Source organism: Mus musculus, chromosome X (genome assembly GCF_000001635.26).
Source record: "Mus musculus strain C57BL/6J chromosome X, GRCm38.p6 C57BL/6J".
In the NCBI taxonomy this organism is placed as follows: domain Eukaryota; kingdom Metazoa; phylum Chordata; class Mammalia; order Rodentia; family Muridae; genus Mus; species Mus musculus.
In genome coordinates this window covers 169,785,259-169,803,465 of record NC_000086.7, presented here as the reverse complement: position 1 = coordinate 169,803,465, position 18,207 = coordinate 169,785,259, and the positions used below count along the sequence as shown (strand labels likewise).

Genomic DNA, 18,207 nt, shown 5'->3' with positions numbered 1-18,207 from the left:
AAGCCACATAATCTACTTAGGTTGGCATTTTGATCATTTACAGTTTTTTATTCTAATATAAAACATCATTATTATCAGCCTTAATTTATTCTCACATTAGCTGAGCTAGCACATATTTTCATAGGGTACATTTCTAGAAGTAGAATTAATTATTATATGATATGTCTTTAAGGTCATAACATTACTTTCCTTTAAACTTCTATTTACCATCCCACAAACAATGTGAGTCTACTTTAATAATTTTCAGCCAGATCATCCTTTACATTGGAGAAGAGATGTCTCTCTTTTTATCTTTTATTACTCCTCCTGTTTTTATTTCTCATACTATGATAAACTTTGATTCTGGCATTCCACATACAGTCTCTGATCACATTAGTATAATGCATGAGGAGCATAAAGACTCCATATTACAGTCTTCCTTTGCCATTTTACACAATCCACCTAAATATCATGGAATGTTTCAACATACTGACTTCCATTCTACCCTTCTTAGATGCTTTTCACATCTGGAAGTAACACAAATTCTTGTGTCAGACTATGCTTCTTTGCTCTAAAAATATTGTCACTATAACTGTGTGAGACAGAAACCAGCCATGTCCAGTCTTCAGACAGATTGCTGAAGTCATTAAGTAATGCTTCCTATTTTTGAATGTTCAGTGATGGTAGGTACCTCCTCCACACCCCACTTCATCTTTCCCAGCCCCAGATTCATAGCAGTGGGAAGACAAGAGTGTATCATTGGCTGTGCAGTAGAGCTTGTTAGGGCCCTTCCTTCCTTACAAAACTGATGTTGTATTAATGGGATCTTTTCATGGTGCTCTAAGAAGCCATGTAAGCTGTGGTCTTTTTTGTTAAGGAATGCAATGTCCATTTAATGAAACCCCTTTCTGTATTGGTTTAAGTAAAAATGCTTCCAAGTAGCTTTTTAGTTAGGGGAAGATCTTCAGAAAACTCACACTTGCCCCAGAACATTTAGATGCATTTTAATGACCATGACCCTTTTTCATTTGTTTTAAGACAAGGTCTGGCTAGAAGTCATCATATAGACCAACCTTGCCTTGAACTTCTGCCACAGCATCTCTTGGTGTTTTCTTTTGTTTGTTTCAAGCCCTCGGAATATTTGGGCCTTTATAGGGACTATTAAAGTTTAACATAGCACTGCAATATTTATAAGCTAATAAAACATGTTGAGGCATACAAGATCCAAAACATAATTAAAACAGTCAAAGTAGATGGAACCTCTATACAGAAGTTATATTATGGATTCATGAATACCCAAATATCTCAGCTTTTGGAAAGAAAGAAAAGCAACAAATGAATAGATAAGGAACATCTATATATAGATGAGTCAAAGGAGTAAAATGTGATATGCACAGTCTGAAGATTTGCACAAATTAAATGTTGAAAGGGAATCTCAAAGGAGTTACAGTGGCATGTTCATATGATTGTACCCTGCTTTAATGAATTTGAAAATAATATAACATAAGTATTTTCAAATAGGGATGGCTTTTCTCCTTGCAAGTGATGTTTGACAATGTCTAGAACAATTTTCGCTACCATAGCCTGAGTATGCATGTTGTGAAGTTGGCATCACATCTGGCACATACAGGCTAGGGATGCTGCTGTACAATATGCAGGACAACTTTATACACTAAAGAATAATTAGATATAAGTGTCAATAATGTCAATGTGGAGACACTCTGAGCTGATGAACTTCTAATTCAATATTTTTTAATTCAAAATTTGAGTAATTATTTTAAACATTATTATCAGGCATGACCACATGAGATCTTAACAAGATTGAAGTCTCCCTTAGCTTAATGATAGATAGATGTCTTCATTTTCAGAGCAAGGAATTTCTATAAGAGGTGCAATACCTTGGGAGTATTTCAATTTTCAACAAGGTCTCAAAGGAAGCAGAGGCTGCTGTATTGTCAGAATGTACCTCAGTGGTTCTCTGATTATCTTTTCCCTATCAAATTCATTGCCACCTTCATCGTCACCTGAGAACTCACTGAAAGTGGAAGTGGTGGGGTCCAGTTCTAGACCTGAGAAATCAGAAAGGATCTGATTATGTCCCCAGGTGGTGCTGACATCATAGATAAGTTCAAAACCATTGCTTTAGCTAAAGAGTTATGGGAAGGAATGCAAAGGGACAGATAGCAAGGGTTTCTTAAAGAAGTCCTAAGTTTGAATCACTCAAGAATATGAAGATAAGGTCACTGAGGTATCTTATTGACCAAAGGCACTTTCTGTCAAACCTGAGGACCTGAGCTCAATTCCTGAGAGCTACATGATAGAAGAGAACTGACTTTCACAAGTTGTACTCCCACTTCCCCATGCAGTATTGTAACCCTCTCCCATCAACAAAATAAATAGATGTAGTATAAAGGAATTAAAGAACAGCAAGCTTCCCTAAGCTTGACAGATTAAATGTTTGTGCTAGGAATTTTTGCTTTTTATCTTGATTCTGGTATTGGCAATGATGTCATAAATCTATAAAGTTCAAGACCAGTAGTTAAAACCATGCAAAGATTTCTAGATCTAAATGTTTCCATTTGTCAGATTTCAGACCCGGGGTGATTGAATGCCTGCTTTTAAAATATTTTCAGCACAGCCAGTCTTTTGGTTATAAAGAGAACAGTAGCTCAGTTTAGTTACCTGCGAACTCACCTCAGTGTCAAGCTTTGAAAATGCATCCTTGTGCAAGGTCATCCTTTGTGCACCTTGGAAACATGATGGAAAGAGTGTAGAAAAGCACACATTTGTGCAAATCTGGCTAGGCATTTAGAGCACTTGGAATTTTACACCCTGGTAAATGTCCCTTTAACAAGCTCCAAAGCAAGATGCTTCTCCATTACTTTTTGAAACATCTATTCTTAAAGAAAATTTAAAACACAGTGGAAGAGTAAGAGGAAGCCTTCTTTTGTGCTCCTTAATAGGATCCTAAATAACCCTGGAAGCAACGTATCTTCCTGGAGGCACAGTTGAAAGCTGAGCACAGATTGAAGCTAGACAAGAGAGGGCATTAACGCCTCTGTTTCAGACAGAGCCCCGTGTTACATTTGTCTGCTGAGCCTGGAGATCAAGACATCTCCTAGCACCTTAGCATCCACGTCAATAAGTTTATGAGAAGTAACATAGATTCAGCCTCTATTTGCACATGATGTATTTTTGTTAATCAAGTCTGGAACATCCTACCACACATTTTTTTTCAATTGAATTAGTAGTGTTGCTAATTTAATTGTATCTCATGCTTACAGACAGAACGAATAAAAGTAGGCTGCATGTAAAATACCAATAGCTTCCTTTGATAATACTCCAAACATAATGAAAAAAGAATGAAAAATGAAGCAATGTCTAGTCAGGCTTGAAAAATATTTTATATTCAAGGAGTCTGCCAAAATGTTAACATAAGGGAACAATATCATCAGACAAAAGGAGAAAAATAACTACTAAAGCAATTAGTGACAATATGTAGAATGCCTAGCTTGTTTTAAAAATTATACCACTAACATATGATAATTTCAAAAAGTGTTTACTGTTCTAATTTTATTTAAATCAAGACATGATACTCTGCTTTGTATACTGTAATCTTGCCACTTAAAAAATAATTTAATTAGCATGGATTATAAACCAATGTTTTCTCAAAAATCAAGTTGGGTAATAAAGGGTTCCTTGTGCTAAATAGGATATTTCCTATACAAGTTTTTTGCATGAGACTAATTTTTTTTTAAATAATTAGCACAGCTCTCTCTAGTGTGAATTAAAGATTAATTAATACAATGTCATATGCACAGCTGAGGAATAACATACAAATATAAATTAGTGAACTGATTTCCTCCACCAAACTGGTTTTGAAAGCAGCAAAAATTACACTTAATGTTTGAAAGATGTCCCATCATCCCAAACACTAGGTTCATGAGCTCCCAGCCTTCAATGGGAAAATTAACATTTACCTTATTTTACTAGTTTATGTGTACATAAATTTCATCAGAAAAAAACTTTCTGGGATGAATGGGAAACATTTCATAGAAAGGGACAAGAACAAAGAGAAGCAAGGCAGCCAGACAGCCAGCACCAAGCCTATCTTGGAATTCAATTTTGTAGACAGAATCTAATCCCCCAGCACCTCTAACGACACAAAGACCTCCCTCTTAGAACCACAGAAGCTGCTCCTCTGCAGAAATGTATTTTTTCCTATTCTTTTTTACTTTTTGAGGATTATGTGTTCGGGTCGAGGACGTAAACAAAGTGAGTGGGGGGGGGGGGGGGCGGGCGGGGGAGAGTTTTGTTGAATTCGTGGCGACATCGAGAATCAATGAAGGTATAATGGTGCCCTCTGCTGGGAAGTATAAGTAATGCCGTCTGGTAAATTTTCATCTGGAACTGGAGTAATTACTCTGGTTGGGGTGGGATGGGGTATTCCCAAGGATGTTTCTGGAACAAAACGTCCCTACAAGTACTCTACAAAAAAGTAGTTGCAAAAACCCCAAACCACATGAAATTAGCTTGATTTTGAGTTGACACTGGAATCTGAAACCAGCTGTATTTCATCCTAGAACATTAGTGCTATAAACCCTTCATCAAACCTGGAGACAATTATTTTCTCACTATCTGGACAAGACCACATTTCCAGTGCCTGAATTTTTCCAGGGAAAAATTTGCCTTTTGTACAGTACCATTCTCTCCAACTTGCATAAATAAGCCTTGCTGAAGAATGCCCCCAAGTGACACTCCTTTCTCATTAAAAAAAGAAATCACATAAGAAATTTGTCACAGAAAGCACACATCACACTGACATTCCTATTCTCCCTTGAAATGCTTGGTAGTAAGTTTTTAAAACGTGATTTGAGCCTATTCAGGATAATTGTGCTATTTCGTTGAAGGCACCATTTCGTCTTCCAATTGCCTCAGTGCTGGGTATACAACAGAATTCTTAACTACTTGTAAGGTAAAGTGGCTAAGTTCCAGTAAAATGAGGGCTGTGGACACACAATGCATGCTGATCAAACTTCAGTTAAAAAGCTGACTGTTGGTTGGGCAATCTTCAATGGTGTCCACTAACTTATAAGGGAACCACTTATTTAAATAAAAGAACTAAATAAAAAAGAACCAAAAGTTCTGAAGGCATTTAAAAAAGACAAAGAATTAAACCATATCTTCTGTGTTTTGTAACTTAGTTAAAATACCAAACCATGATTACAGAGGCCAAGACTAGGCCTCTGGTTGATTAGCTGAATGTCTAAGCAGTGTATTCATTTTTTATTCATGTGAGAGGTAAACTTCTAGATGTTACCCCTGCGGAAATTGCACAGGGCACCATGAAGGGCCTTGAACTCCATTTTATACTTTGTTATCACTATTTGGAATTACCATTTTTATAAAAAAAGACACTATATTTCAATTTTTTCTAGGTTCTATAAGTTATATAATGTCTTCTACATATACTGATTGTACATGTTGCTTATGAGTGCCGAATAAAATGGTGTTCATACAGTAATGTATGTAGTTTGGTACCTATACCTGAGAACTTGGAAAATGTATGTCCAAGCAACAATATAGTAAAGAGACCTACATGTGCTGTAGTTCAGAAAATAATGGCACGATCTTTTCCTTCTGGAAAATTCCTTACATGGATCATATATGGAGTGTCACTTGAGCTGAGATTTTCAGAAATATTCTTTTATGCTTATTGCTCTATAGAACAATGGAAAGGCAAGTAAAATACATAGCTGGGTTTCTCGTTTTGCCATCTGGTTCACCTTGTGCTTTCACTGTTCTCATCAGTCCTGTTAGGTGACGTTGACTATGCCATCACGATTTCAGTGCTTCCTTAATTCACAAACATGGCTCTTCATACACAACAGCTTAAGTATTGAATTGTACACTGTATTTCTACTATGTTACGGATCCTAAAGAAAAAAAATGCTAGCACTTTAAAAATCAGAAGCAATCATGAATTCATGTGCCTGCTGCGAGCTGCATCTAAGCTGTCATGTGAAATCATGACAAGGCTTCATTGGATCACCTCATTTTCTAAGGAGGTCATTCCATTATGTTACAGCCTCACCGTGCTTAAACAATGGCTGTGAACTCCAAATCCATAGTGTTACATAAACAAGTCAGGGAACATTTCCCGGAAATGTGAGTCATTCACTTCTGAATACAGAAATAAAAAATAACCACATTTTTTTCTCTCTCACTTAAGGATAACTTCACTGAGACACTGGAGGTGGCAAAGTTCCATCAATAAATCCAGCTGTGTCTGTATTTGAGCCCCAAAAATCTCAAACATGGGAACCAGGCTGCAGCTAATCAAAAGCTCCAATTCTTTGTATCCACAAGTCAAGAACACATTTATCCATTTTCAGAATGTCTTACCAAGAAAACATTCATTCCTCTGGGGATTTGGGTTTTATGGAAACAAAACAAGACAAAATAATGTTATACTCACAAAGGGAAATTTTGCAAGTATCTAATATTTAAAAAATAATTTAGGTGCTGGAGAGTTGGCACAGGTATTACCAGATCTTTTGGCTATTGCAAAGGGCTGGAGTTTGATTGCCAGTATTCACACAGAAGCTTAGCACCTCAGGCACAGGAGAAGCACGTGGTGTACACGCAGATGTGCATGCGGTAATGGAGATGTACATGCAGACAAAATACTCATACATATAAATTAATAAAATTAATTTAAAATATATAGTCTATGTAAAATGGTTCATATATAAATCATAGTGAATTTTTAGAAAAATTATTCATTTAGGTGTGTGTAGTGTGTTTCTACATGAGGATATATGCATGTGTATAAAGACGTGCAAGCATGCGACTTTGCACACCACTTTGTATACAGAGAACAGAGAGCATCAGCTTCCCCAGAGGTGCAGTTACAGGATGTTACTGGACGCTTCACTTGTGGAGTGAATACTGAGACCTAAACTCTGATTCTCATGATTTCTAAACAAGTGCTGGTAACTTCTGAGCCATGGTCTCAGCATAAAAATAATGCAGTTTTAAAAAATATGTGCTTTATTAAATATGAGCTGTGCCATCCTTACTGTCTATGTGCGTAGAAAACCAACTGTTGCAAAAAAAGAAATAGTATAGCCAATAGCAGAGTGCCCAAATATGTCTCTAATTCCGTACTGTCTCATGTTTTCTTTTAATATGTCCTATGTTTCATTCTTAATGAAGCAAGTAAAGGGTTTAAAATCCAGTCTGGATTTTTCTTTGTGTATACATTTGTGTGTATGCATGAATTGTGTGTGTGTGTGTGTGTGTGTGTGTGTGTGTGTGTGAACATGCACTTCAAGTATGTGTGCATGTGTGAGTTGGAAGCTGAGGCTGGATGTCTTCCTTAAAAATGGTCTACCTTATTTTTGAGACAGGGTCTCTCACTGAATCTGAAGCTTTCTGATTCAGCTAGACTGTCTGTCTAGCAAACACCAAGGTTACTACTGTCTGTCTTTCTGCTTAGCACTAGGACAGGACTACAGAAACACATTGCCATACCCAACTTCTACATGGGTTCTTGGGATCCAACTAAGATGATCAACAAGCATTTTACCCTATTGAGCTATCTCTCCAATCCTCTGGTATATATTGATACACTTCTTATTATGGCTAAAGCTGTATAAGCAAGACAAATAACAAATTATAAGTTCTGAGAATTTTATTTCAGCCTAGTACTAAGACAGATTTATCACTAGATCAGAACCAGTAAGTTGATACCATCCAAATAATGACTGAGAAGCATTGACATTCTCTACAAAGAATATTTTAGCATTAAAAAAAAAAGACATCTCTGAAGAAGCCAACAATATAATAGCGTACAAGGGCAACGCCAGCAAATGTTAATCCAAATTGTGCACTCATAGCAGAATTAAAGCAGAAAAGGTGCTGTTTCCAATTGTGTGGCTTTATGATTCTGGATAAGAGTAAAGGTGAGTGATTTTAAGTAGGGAGTATGAAATTAATCAGCTGTTTCTTTCACTGAGAAAAAGAGGAACGGTGTAATAGCTACATCTCACTAAAAATTACAGCCAAGTCTTATTGAATTGAACCACTGTCTGGCAGAATTTTTAAGAGATAAATAAAATTGTGAGCAGCAATTGGCTTCACAAAAAGATGGCATAACAGAATCAGGTCCAAGAACAGCAGGACTGACCTTTGCCCTCCTTCTCCCTGTTCTGAACTGCAACGGACTCACATGTTTTTAAGTTGAGCTTTCTGGTCCTTGTAACCACCATGCTTCGACACTTTGGCAATGTGCTGACCCACATTTTTGGTGGCCAAACTGTGGTTAGTGTGGGCAGGAGAGCCAGGAACTGCTGACTAATCCATTTCTGAAACTTGTGGTTACACAGGAACCAGTGGGCAATGGTTGGATTCATCTGCTTTGCCCAGAGCGCACGATGAAGTGGGACTGGAAAGTGATGCAATTAGCCAGAGTTACCCAGCTACTCTTTGATCCCAGTGGAATGCTCTGAAGAACTAAAGTAAAGAACCAAGTCTGCAGGAGAATGTCTGTTTATGTAACGCCTGTTAAGTGGCACAAGGAAAAGCCACGCGGTTTCCATTTCATCTTTAGGATTTCTAAACTCTGCCCTTTGAATTATCAAGGACTACCTCATCAAGGACGTCTGTCAATGCAACATGAAAGAAAATTGGCCTTAACTGCCAAGTTAAAGGGGATTTTGCAATTTCTCTCCAGGCTCCAAAGGGCATTGTCTTTCTAATACCTAAAGCAGTGAATCTTAAACTGGTCCCTGGATCATCAGTCCCAGAAGAAGGGAGGAGGGAAATGGATAGAAATGCAGACTCTCCGGCTCCAACCCAGGCCCGGGGAATCAGAGCTCTGTGATTTGGCGCAGAAATTTAACAAGTTTCCCATGTGATAGTCTTGCTTGCTCAACTTGAGGAACAGTGGTGTAAAGAGTCTGTGTCGAGGTGATTCTAGGACAATGAGAAGCATTGGCCTCCTCTGGGAAATATGTGTCACCAGAAATACTCCAACTTTGTATTTTGAACATGAACTCATATCAGGTTACTTTAGCTGAAGGAAGTATGTGCTCTGTTTCTTCAAATTCCATTACTGGACTTATTCAGATTTGAATTTCAGAAAGCTTTTCTAAAACTTAAGGTACAACATATAAAATTTTTATTGGATTTATATTTATATTCATTTATATTATTAGTGTTTCTGAAGTCATCCTTTGTTTATTCGTTTATTCATTTATTCATTTCTGGGTAAATGAGATGTTTATTAGCACCTCATGATAACTGTTTTCGCCTTCATAGTGCCAAAGGATTTTAGAGGTAGGATGGGTCTTCTAATTCTTCACCATTTTTTACCATTAAAGAAATGCCAATGAGAAGACAGTATGTAAAAGAGCTTACAAAAACATTCTCAGGAGTTAGGTGGGAGAAGGCTTGCTAATCTCTGAATTCCTCGACTTGAATCTGTAAGTGGAGGCCATAACTCACATATCTCTTCTCTTCTCCAGTTTCACATATTTCTTCTCTTCTCCAGTAACCCAGTTTTTGGAACAATGTTGGCCCCGTTCATAAATGATATGAAATCAAATGTGAGTTCCTTTTCCTTTGCTCCTAGAAAAGTGGATAGGGTATTTTTTTCCTAGCTGTCCATAAGGGATGGATGAAAATGAAAATTTATGTTAGTTTATATTAAATAATAGATTATTTCTTTTAAGCTAATGACCTAGTGGCCTATGATTGTGTCAAATAGACTCTACTAACAAGATGCCCACAACAGTGGTCAGGGATTATCATCTCCGAAATCTGTTGAAAAGTTTCTTCAGAGATGTTTATATAGCACATGCTCATTACTATGTCTGCCCCAAGCCAATTTAATTTAGTACTTTAAAACGGACTTAGGTTATGATATTTTAAGCATCTTGCACAAAGCAAGATTTATGCTCTTGGGTGTGACTTTGGGTCTTCTACTGCACCCAGTTTTCCATAGGTCTGTAGAAGCAAAAGACTGTTTCTTTATGCATTGGAAGTGCAAAGTGGTAAGCCCACTCCTACTCTCTTCTAACATCACCAGGAATGAATAGGCAGCGTGTTTCCCATAATTCAGCAATAACTGGGCTATTATTCTTTAATGCTTCAGTTTATTAATGTAACCACTGTGTCATTCCTACCATGCCCATGTAATTAAATTACCCCATAGACATTTGATATGGTGCTCTCAATCCCTACAAAAGCTCCACATTTCTATACCCCTTTGTGAGTCCCTAATGAATGGGTGGCACAGACACTTCTGTCATCCATGTTCACTCCCTGTCCTCTCCTGACTGCTCTCCTGTATCGTGGAGGGAGGCTTGTTTCTGCAGAAAAACTAGGGACTGTTAAAAAGAGGAGGGTCATGTTTCAAGTGGCAGCAAGCTTGAGACATGCTATCACCTTCCATGTTCTTTGTTCAGCTAAAGCAGAGGCTGCCCAAATTAAAATTCCAAAACCATGTCTGCCCTAGTGGATCAACAGTGCATTGTTAAACCTTAGTCACAGAACACTAATCCCTGCTTAAGTCATGATTATAAAGAGAAAATAAACTGCAAAATTAACTTCAAATTAAAATTTTAATTTGAAATTAAAACAATTATAATGTCTATCTAAATTAATATCTAAATTCCTGAATTTTGAGGAAAAATATTTTTTATTTAAAACTGAAATATTTAACCTTTGAATCTTTTTAAGTGGACCTATAAAAGCAAAACATTATCTAGATACTATTCCAATCCAATTTACAAAATGATAATTATGCTTATCAACAAAATAATGTGGTTCTTATAAAACTCTTTAGTGTTGATTTCCAGTTTTAATTTCAAAACAGTTTAAAATGCTGAGGACTTGGGCATGAACCTTTTAAAATACCAAAATGTATTTTATATGACTTTTTTCTTGTGTATATATTACACATTAAGGATTTTACATATTTTAAAGATGAAAAATGTCTTGTATGTGATAGTACACTTAACATTAACTTAATTTACATAGTAATAGTTGCTCTATATATTTTATGTGAAAGAAGAGTATAAAAATATAAATATAATCTTGGACAGCTAAATGTTCTCATTTAGTTATTCATTTACTTATCTATCTATCCATTATTTATCTCTTTATTATTTGATCAATTTCATATATATCATATATCTAATATTTTATATATAATATGTACATGTTAGTTACTATATAATTACTATAATTATATATGAATAATTATAATTATATAATATATAGGTATATGTATGCATTATATTATACTATATAATGTATATTATAGTATATAATATAGATATTATATATAAAATAAACACATATTATATAATAAATGACATATATTATATATATATTTATGTGTGTGTGTGTGTATTTTATTCATTTCTACTCTTCCCTTTCTACTTCCACTGAACTTTCTTTTTAGCATATAAAGTTTGAATATGGAAATTACATATGAGGATATGTAAATGAATAAGAAAAATTTAGACTTAAGCTCAAAAGCTATCTTTATGCTTTTACAAGAATAATCAAACAAAGCCATTTGATGCTTAAAGATTAGAGATGCTTACAAACAATTGACCATCTCAAGTAAACATTTCAGAGATAGAGTCACACCAAATTGAAATGTAAAGAATTTCAGGTATGGTTAAATTTAGAATAACAATTACTCTACCATTATTGCTGCTCTTTAGTATTAAATTTTGTTATCCATATATGGTCATGCTAATAGTCAACATGAGAAAACTGGTAGTACAACTAAAGTTAGGTAGGGTAAGAACATTTATATGCGCAAAAGAGAAAGCATCAGAAGATATACAAATAATGATATCTATGTGCATGTCCAGTGGAGATTAAAAGGAAATTAAGACAAAGGAAAAATACAAATTCATGATTATACCTGCATATATTTATACTTTCATTTCAGTAAGACATTTGCAAACAAGCTTGAGTTTAATATTTGGATTCTTATGATAGAAGGAGAATATTGTCTCCTGCAGATTTTTTAACTACAATTTTAGACCATGGCATACACAAATATACACATACACACATACACACAAAACAGTCACACACATCACATGCAGACAGTAAATAAATAAGTGTAAAACACTGAAACATAAATAAAATTCTCAAATACTTGAAAAGTGAAATAACACACAGCTAGATAAACAATAAATAGAAGAAATCATAAGAAAAATTAGAAAATGATTCAACTGAGTGAAAAGTTTCACAGTATACCAAAATTTGTGAGGTGCAATTTGAAGCACTGATTGGAGGAGAATTCCTTGAATCAAATGAGTATTTTTAAAAAGCAACGTCTAAAATCAATAATGCACACTTATATCTTAGTTGTCTCGGTAAAGAAGAACAAATAAAACTTAAGATAATGGAAGGAAAAGTAAAAAAAGAATAAAAATGGTAAATAAAAATGACAACTCAAATATTCAGCAATGTTAAGAATGGAAGAACAGCAAAATGGCCCACATTGGAATGAGAGAAAAAAAAAAAAACTACTGAAGATTGTCCTCTGCCCTCCATATGTGCCATGATACACATTCCCCACCTTCTGCAGGCATATATACATGCACATGCAACAAAAATTAAAAAAAAAATTAAAAGCTTTTAAAAGTTAATTCCTAGGGCTGGAGAGATGGCTCAGTGGTTAAGAGCATTGGCTGCTCTTCCAGAGGTCCTGAGTTCAAATCCCAGCAACCACATGGTGGCTCACAACCATCCCTAATGAGATCTGATGCCCTCTTCTGGTGTGTCTGAACACAGCTCCAGTGTACTCATATAAATATAATAAATAAAACTTTTTTTTAAAAAGTTGATTCCTGGAACTTACTTGGTAAGAAATTGATAAATTCTTAGCAATATTGATCACGGAAGAAGAGAGAAAATGTAAATAAGCTTTATCATACATAAAAAGTGTTAGCATACTGTGCAAGATTCCATGACCTTTTGGAAAATAATAAATTACAATTTAGTGTTGATGATATCAATAGCATTGTTGGCAGAGATAAATTTGTAGAAAAACAAGCAGTTAGGAACAGATACAAGAGAAAATAGAAATCTTGCTATTTTTATACCTAGTAAAGAAATTGCAATGAAGTGACAATTCTTCCCCTGGAAAAAAAATAGAGGTCACAAAAGTATATGGAATGATTTGAAGGAAGGAAAGGGGAACAGAAAATGATATAATTATATTATAATCTCAAAAAAAAAAGAAAATGAATTTCAGAGAGTTTCTTTACTGATGGGAGAAAGAAGTACCTGTTTTGCATATACTATTTCTGAAAACACAAGACGAAGAACTGTTTCCCCAACTTAAATATTGTGAAGGTGACATAAAACTGTCAAAATTTGATAAAACAAATAGAGCTTAAGAAAATAAACTGACATTGCTCATGAAAATAGACATGAAAATCTTTAAGAGTTAGGAAAATGAGTCCGGGAGCACAGGAAAAGCCTAATACATCATGGCCAGCGCGTTGTGGATAGGCCGGGTGCTGTTTGGATGCTAATTTTGCTCTCCTGGGAGGGGTTGTGGACACGGAGTGAGTCATACTCAGGTGACTATCCCCTAATGAATAAAGGAGCCAATCACTGGGTGAGTAAACTGGACTTCTGGGTTGGACAGAGGAAGAGAGGAAGCAGGAGAGACTCAAGGTCCTTTTGGAATGGGTACTGCATATGGGTTAGATGAAGCTGCTAGAGTTTCCTGGTATCATGGCAGATCCACAAGGATTCTCCACTGGAGGAATCAGATTTTAATAAGGCTTACAAGGTTAGATTTTTCTTTGTTGCACCCAGAGATTGAGTTACTATTGTTCCTGAACTAAGTTTGTGTTGTGTTTTCCTTCACACAGTGGCTCATCTGGGTTCAAAAAAGAAAGGTATGGCGGTTGGCCAGATGTGCACCATAAAGGTTGTGGGTGATTTGAAACACGGGGTTGGCATGGTAACGACCCACCAGTGGGAACCTAGCAAGGTGGCTGGAGAGAATGTGGAGTTCTGAATAAGAGTCTCTATGAGATCAAAACAGGTCGGCCATTGCCCTCCAGTGCATGGCCATCCAGGCTGCTGGGGCAGAGACACAAGCTCAGAAACGTGCCAGTTCAATTTTTTAAAAAAAAAATATTTCCCAGAACACCAGGGATGTAATGTTAGTTTAACATGCAAAACCAGTCAGTTAATCAGTGTAACTTGCAACATTTACAGAAGAAAGCGAACCAGATGATCATTTCCCTAGACACAGAAAAGTAATCTTATAAAAGTTCACATTCACTCAATGAAATAGAGCTGTCTGTAAATTAAGAATGAAGGCACATTTATTAATGTGGTAAAGAACATCTAAAGTAGAGTTTCAGGCACCTGAGAGATGGGTCAGTAGTTAAGAGTCCTTGCGGACTTTGCAGGCAACCACAGTTCTTTTTCCAGCAGCCACATAGTAGCTTAACTATTAGTAACCCTGTGACTCTAGATATCTAACACAAGACATGGTTCTGAAATATACAAAAGTATCCGTACACGTTAGAAATATAAAGGCAATCATCCTAAACAAAATATACTGCCAAAGGCATATGAGTTACCAATAAATACAGAGAAACATTTTTCTGAATCATTAGCCATCAAGGAAATATAAATGAAATTATTAACAAATACTACTTCATACTTAGTAGAATAGCAAGGTGTGTAGTAACAAGAATGATTTTCACCCATTACCACTGAAAGTATAGGATGTATTTTGAAAAAATATTTTGTAGCTTCTAGAATATTTCAATATACTCGGTGACCACAATTTTATTTCCCAGGTATTTACCTAACATAAGTGTCCCCACAGAAATTTGTACACAAATATTTTGATCATTTTTATTCACAACATGCAAAAGTGGTATATAAGACAAATGCTTAACATTAAATTCATAGGATACTAAGGAGGAGGCATGGAGGAACTTTTCTGGATAGTAATGTCCTAGTGGCTGTGGGTCTGATTACATGGGCATATAAGTTCATTAAAACTCATGGTACTGTTCACTTAGGATCTGTGGATTTTCACCTCAATTAACAAGTTTTGGCAGTTCCTAAACCCTTTGTTCTTCTCATATCAGGAGCGACTGTGATTGCTTCTCTCTCATTCCTCTCGGAGATTTGTTCATCACTACCTGATTACTTGAAATTTATCACAGCCTGCTTAGACATCAACTGCTAACTAATGCGATTTTTTTCTTCCATTTTACAGCATTAAAATATTAGGAATAAAGGGGATTTTGAAACACACACTACAATTTTTACAGGTCTTGTTATTTTGGTTTATATTAGATGTAATTTTTCTTATATTAAAATAAAATCTAGTGTAGTGCTCTATAAAGAAGCTTAAGGAAATTTTGTTGAGCAATATATGTGTTGAAGTTCTATATATGAAGAATAAATGTGTTTAAAATTCTTATTCTTGAAACTTCTGCCTTTAAAGACAAAGAATTCCTGAAAATAATTTAATTATTATTACTATTTTTTTAGACATGGATTCTCTGTGTAGCCTGGATGTCAACTCACTCTGTAGACCAGGTTGGCCTGAATTCAGAGATCCACCTGCCTCAGCTTCCAGAGTGCTAGGATTTAAGGCCCTGGCTCAATTTAATATTATTATTAATGATTTTTTAAAGAACATGGTCAGGGTAAATTAATTTGTAACATCCTTCTAATTTCTACCCCAGTATAAATTTTTTCAAAGTAAGATTTCAAAGGGTGATATACTTAATCTAAAATTACTGTATAGTTTTAGTTACACGATTACATTGCTTTTGAAGTCACAAGGTGTATTTTGGGCTTTTGGGGTGAGAAACTTTATTGGTGAAGCCAAAAGCTGCTTAGAGATTGACTAGGGACTAGGGGAGCACCACTTTAGAATTCCTCAATTTCTGTTTATTTGCTTTGTTTTCTTTTGTCTTTTTGTTTTGTTTTGCAAGAGTTAAGAAAAAAAATGGCCGGTTATGTCTGTAAGTCTTATTTTTGTAGTATTTGCTATTATTCAAGACTAAAACTTGCCCTTTCCATCAAGAAGAGCAAAGCAGATGGCAGCTCCTGTGGGTTTAAGTTGGAAGAAAGGAGGCATTTTTTTTAATTACCAGGATGTCTTTAGCCCTAGTGTCCATGGAAGACAGTAGAAAGGATATGCTAACATGTACACTTAGTAGGTTTATGAAAGAGCTTCCACATTCCTCCATCCTCAGGTTCTTTTCTCTTGTTTTCAGACTTTTTTCCTTGATAAGAACTAAAAGATTCTTTGAGTTATGTGATACTTCTTCAGTTATTTATGACAGACTTAGATATCTTTTTGAATGATACTGTTTAAACTTAAACCAAGAGATTCCATAGTATCTTTATATAAAATCACAAACTCTCAAATTGTCTAGTCATGCTGAGTAGTCAGCTTGGCTGAAGCTAAAGTCTTCTGAGATGAGGAAATCTCAATTAAGGAAATGCTGCCATAAGATCTGTCCATAGGCAAGGCTGTAAGGCATTTTCATAGTGATTGATGGGAGCAAGGCCAGACAATTGTGGATGGGGTTATCCCTGAGTTCTATAAGAAGCAGGCTGAGCAAGCCATAATGAGTAAGCCAGTAAGCAGCATTCCTCCAGGGCCACTGACTCAGCTGGCTCCAGGTTCTGAATCTGTTTGAGTTCCTGTCCTGATTTCCTTCAGTGTTGGACTATGATGTGGAAGTGTAAGCCAAATAAATCCTACCATGACCCAAATTACTTTGGTCATGATGTTTCATCACAGCGATAGTAACCCTAACTAAGACACATCTTGAAATTTCTCTTTAAACAATCAGGTCTTTGAATAGTACTGTAGGTTTAGAGAAGCAGTTCTCTCTCTCTCTCTCTCTCTCTCTCTCTCTCTCTCTCTCTCTCTCTCTCCCTCTCTCTCTCTCTCTCTTTCAGATTTAAAGCTTTTTTAAATTAAAATTTTTTTTTTAATTTTTTCACTTGAAGAGAAAAGAGTTTATTTGGCTTATATTCCATCATTGAAGGAGCCTGGAAGCAGGAACTGAAGTAGAGACCATGGAGGAGTGTTACTTACTGGCTTGCTCCTCATGGCTCCTTCAACTTATTAATTTTGGGGGGCTTTCTTTTCTTTATTTACATTTTAAATGTTTCCAGATGTCCCCTTCGGAACCCCCCCCCCCATCACATCCCCTCCTCCTACCTCTATGAGGGTGCTCTCCTACTCACTGACTCCCATCGTCCCACCCTGGCATTCCCCTGCACTAGGGCATCAAACACACTCAGGCCCAAAAGCCTCTATTCCCACTGATGTCCAACAAGGCCATTCTCTGCCACATATGTGGCCAGGACCATGGGTCCCTCTGTGTGTATTCTTTGGTTGTTGGTCCAGTCCCTGGGCACTCCAGGGGGTCTGGCCTGTTGACACCGTTGCTCCCTCCATAAGTCTACTTGGCATTATCATGACCCAGTTCTTCCACCACAGCAAGTTCTGGTTACCCCAACACACCAGAAAAACAAGACTGATTTAAAATCACAACTCATGATGACGATAGAGGACTTTAAGGCAGACATAAATAACTCCCTTAAAGAAATACAAAAAGATGGACCATCTAGTGATTGCCATATGCAGGGATCCATCCCATAATCAGCTTCCAAACGCTGACACCATTGCACACACTAGCAAAATTTTGCTGAAAGGACCCAGATATAGCTCTCTCTTGTGAGACTATGCCGGGGCCTAGCAAATACAGAAGTGGATGATCACAGTCAGCTATTGGATGGGTCACACGGCCCCCAATGGAGGAGCTAGAGAAAGTACCCAAGGAGCTGAAGGGATCTGCAACCCTATAGGTGGAACAACAATATGAACTAACTAGTACCCCGGAGCTCTTGTCTCTAGCTGCATATGCATCAAAAGATGGCCTAGTCGGCCATCACTGCAAAGAGAGGCCCATTGGACTTGCCAACTTTAGATGCCCCAGTACAGGGGAACGCCAGGGCCAAAAAGGGGGAGTGGGTGGGTAGGGGATTGGGGGGGGTGGGTATGGGGGACCTTTGGGATAGCATTGAAAATGTAAACGGGGAAAATACCTAATAAAAAAATTAAAAAAAAAAGAAATACAGGAGAACACAGGTAAACAGGTAGAAGCCCTTAAAGAGGAAACA

The 18,207-nt window shown here is 36.4% G+C and overlaps 1 protein-coding gene across 2 annotated transcripts in view; it reads right to left on the bottom strand.

Annotated features, from left to right (window-relative positions):
• Nucleotides 1-18,207, bottom strand: part of Mid1 (midline 1) — a 305,600-nt gene that overhangs the window by 187,333 nt on the left and 100,060 nt on the right. The window contains exon 2 of one of the 2 annotated variants that reach the window (NM_001290512.1): nt 2,674-2,726. The exons of the other annotated variant lie outside the window; for it this stretch is intronic. Coding sequence (NP_001277441.1) covers nt 2,674-2,715 — 42 coding nt within the window. The 5' untranslated portion in view covers nt 2,716-2,726. The remainder of the gene's footprint in view (nt 1-2,673; nt 2,727-18,207) is intronic. 2 annotated transcript variants of the gene reach the window in all.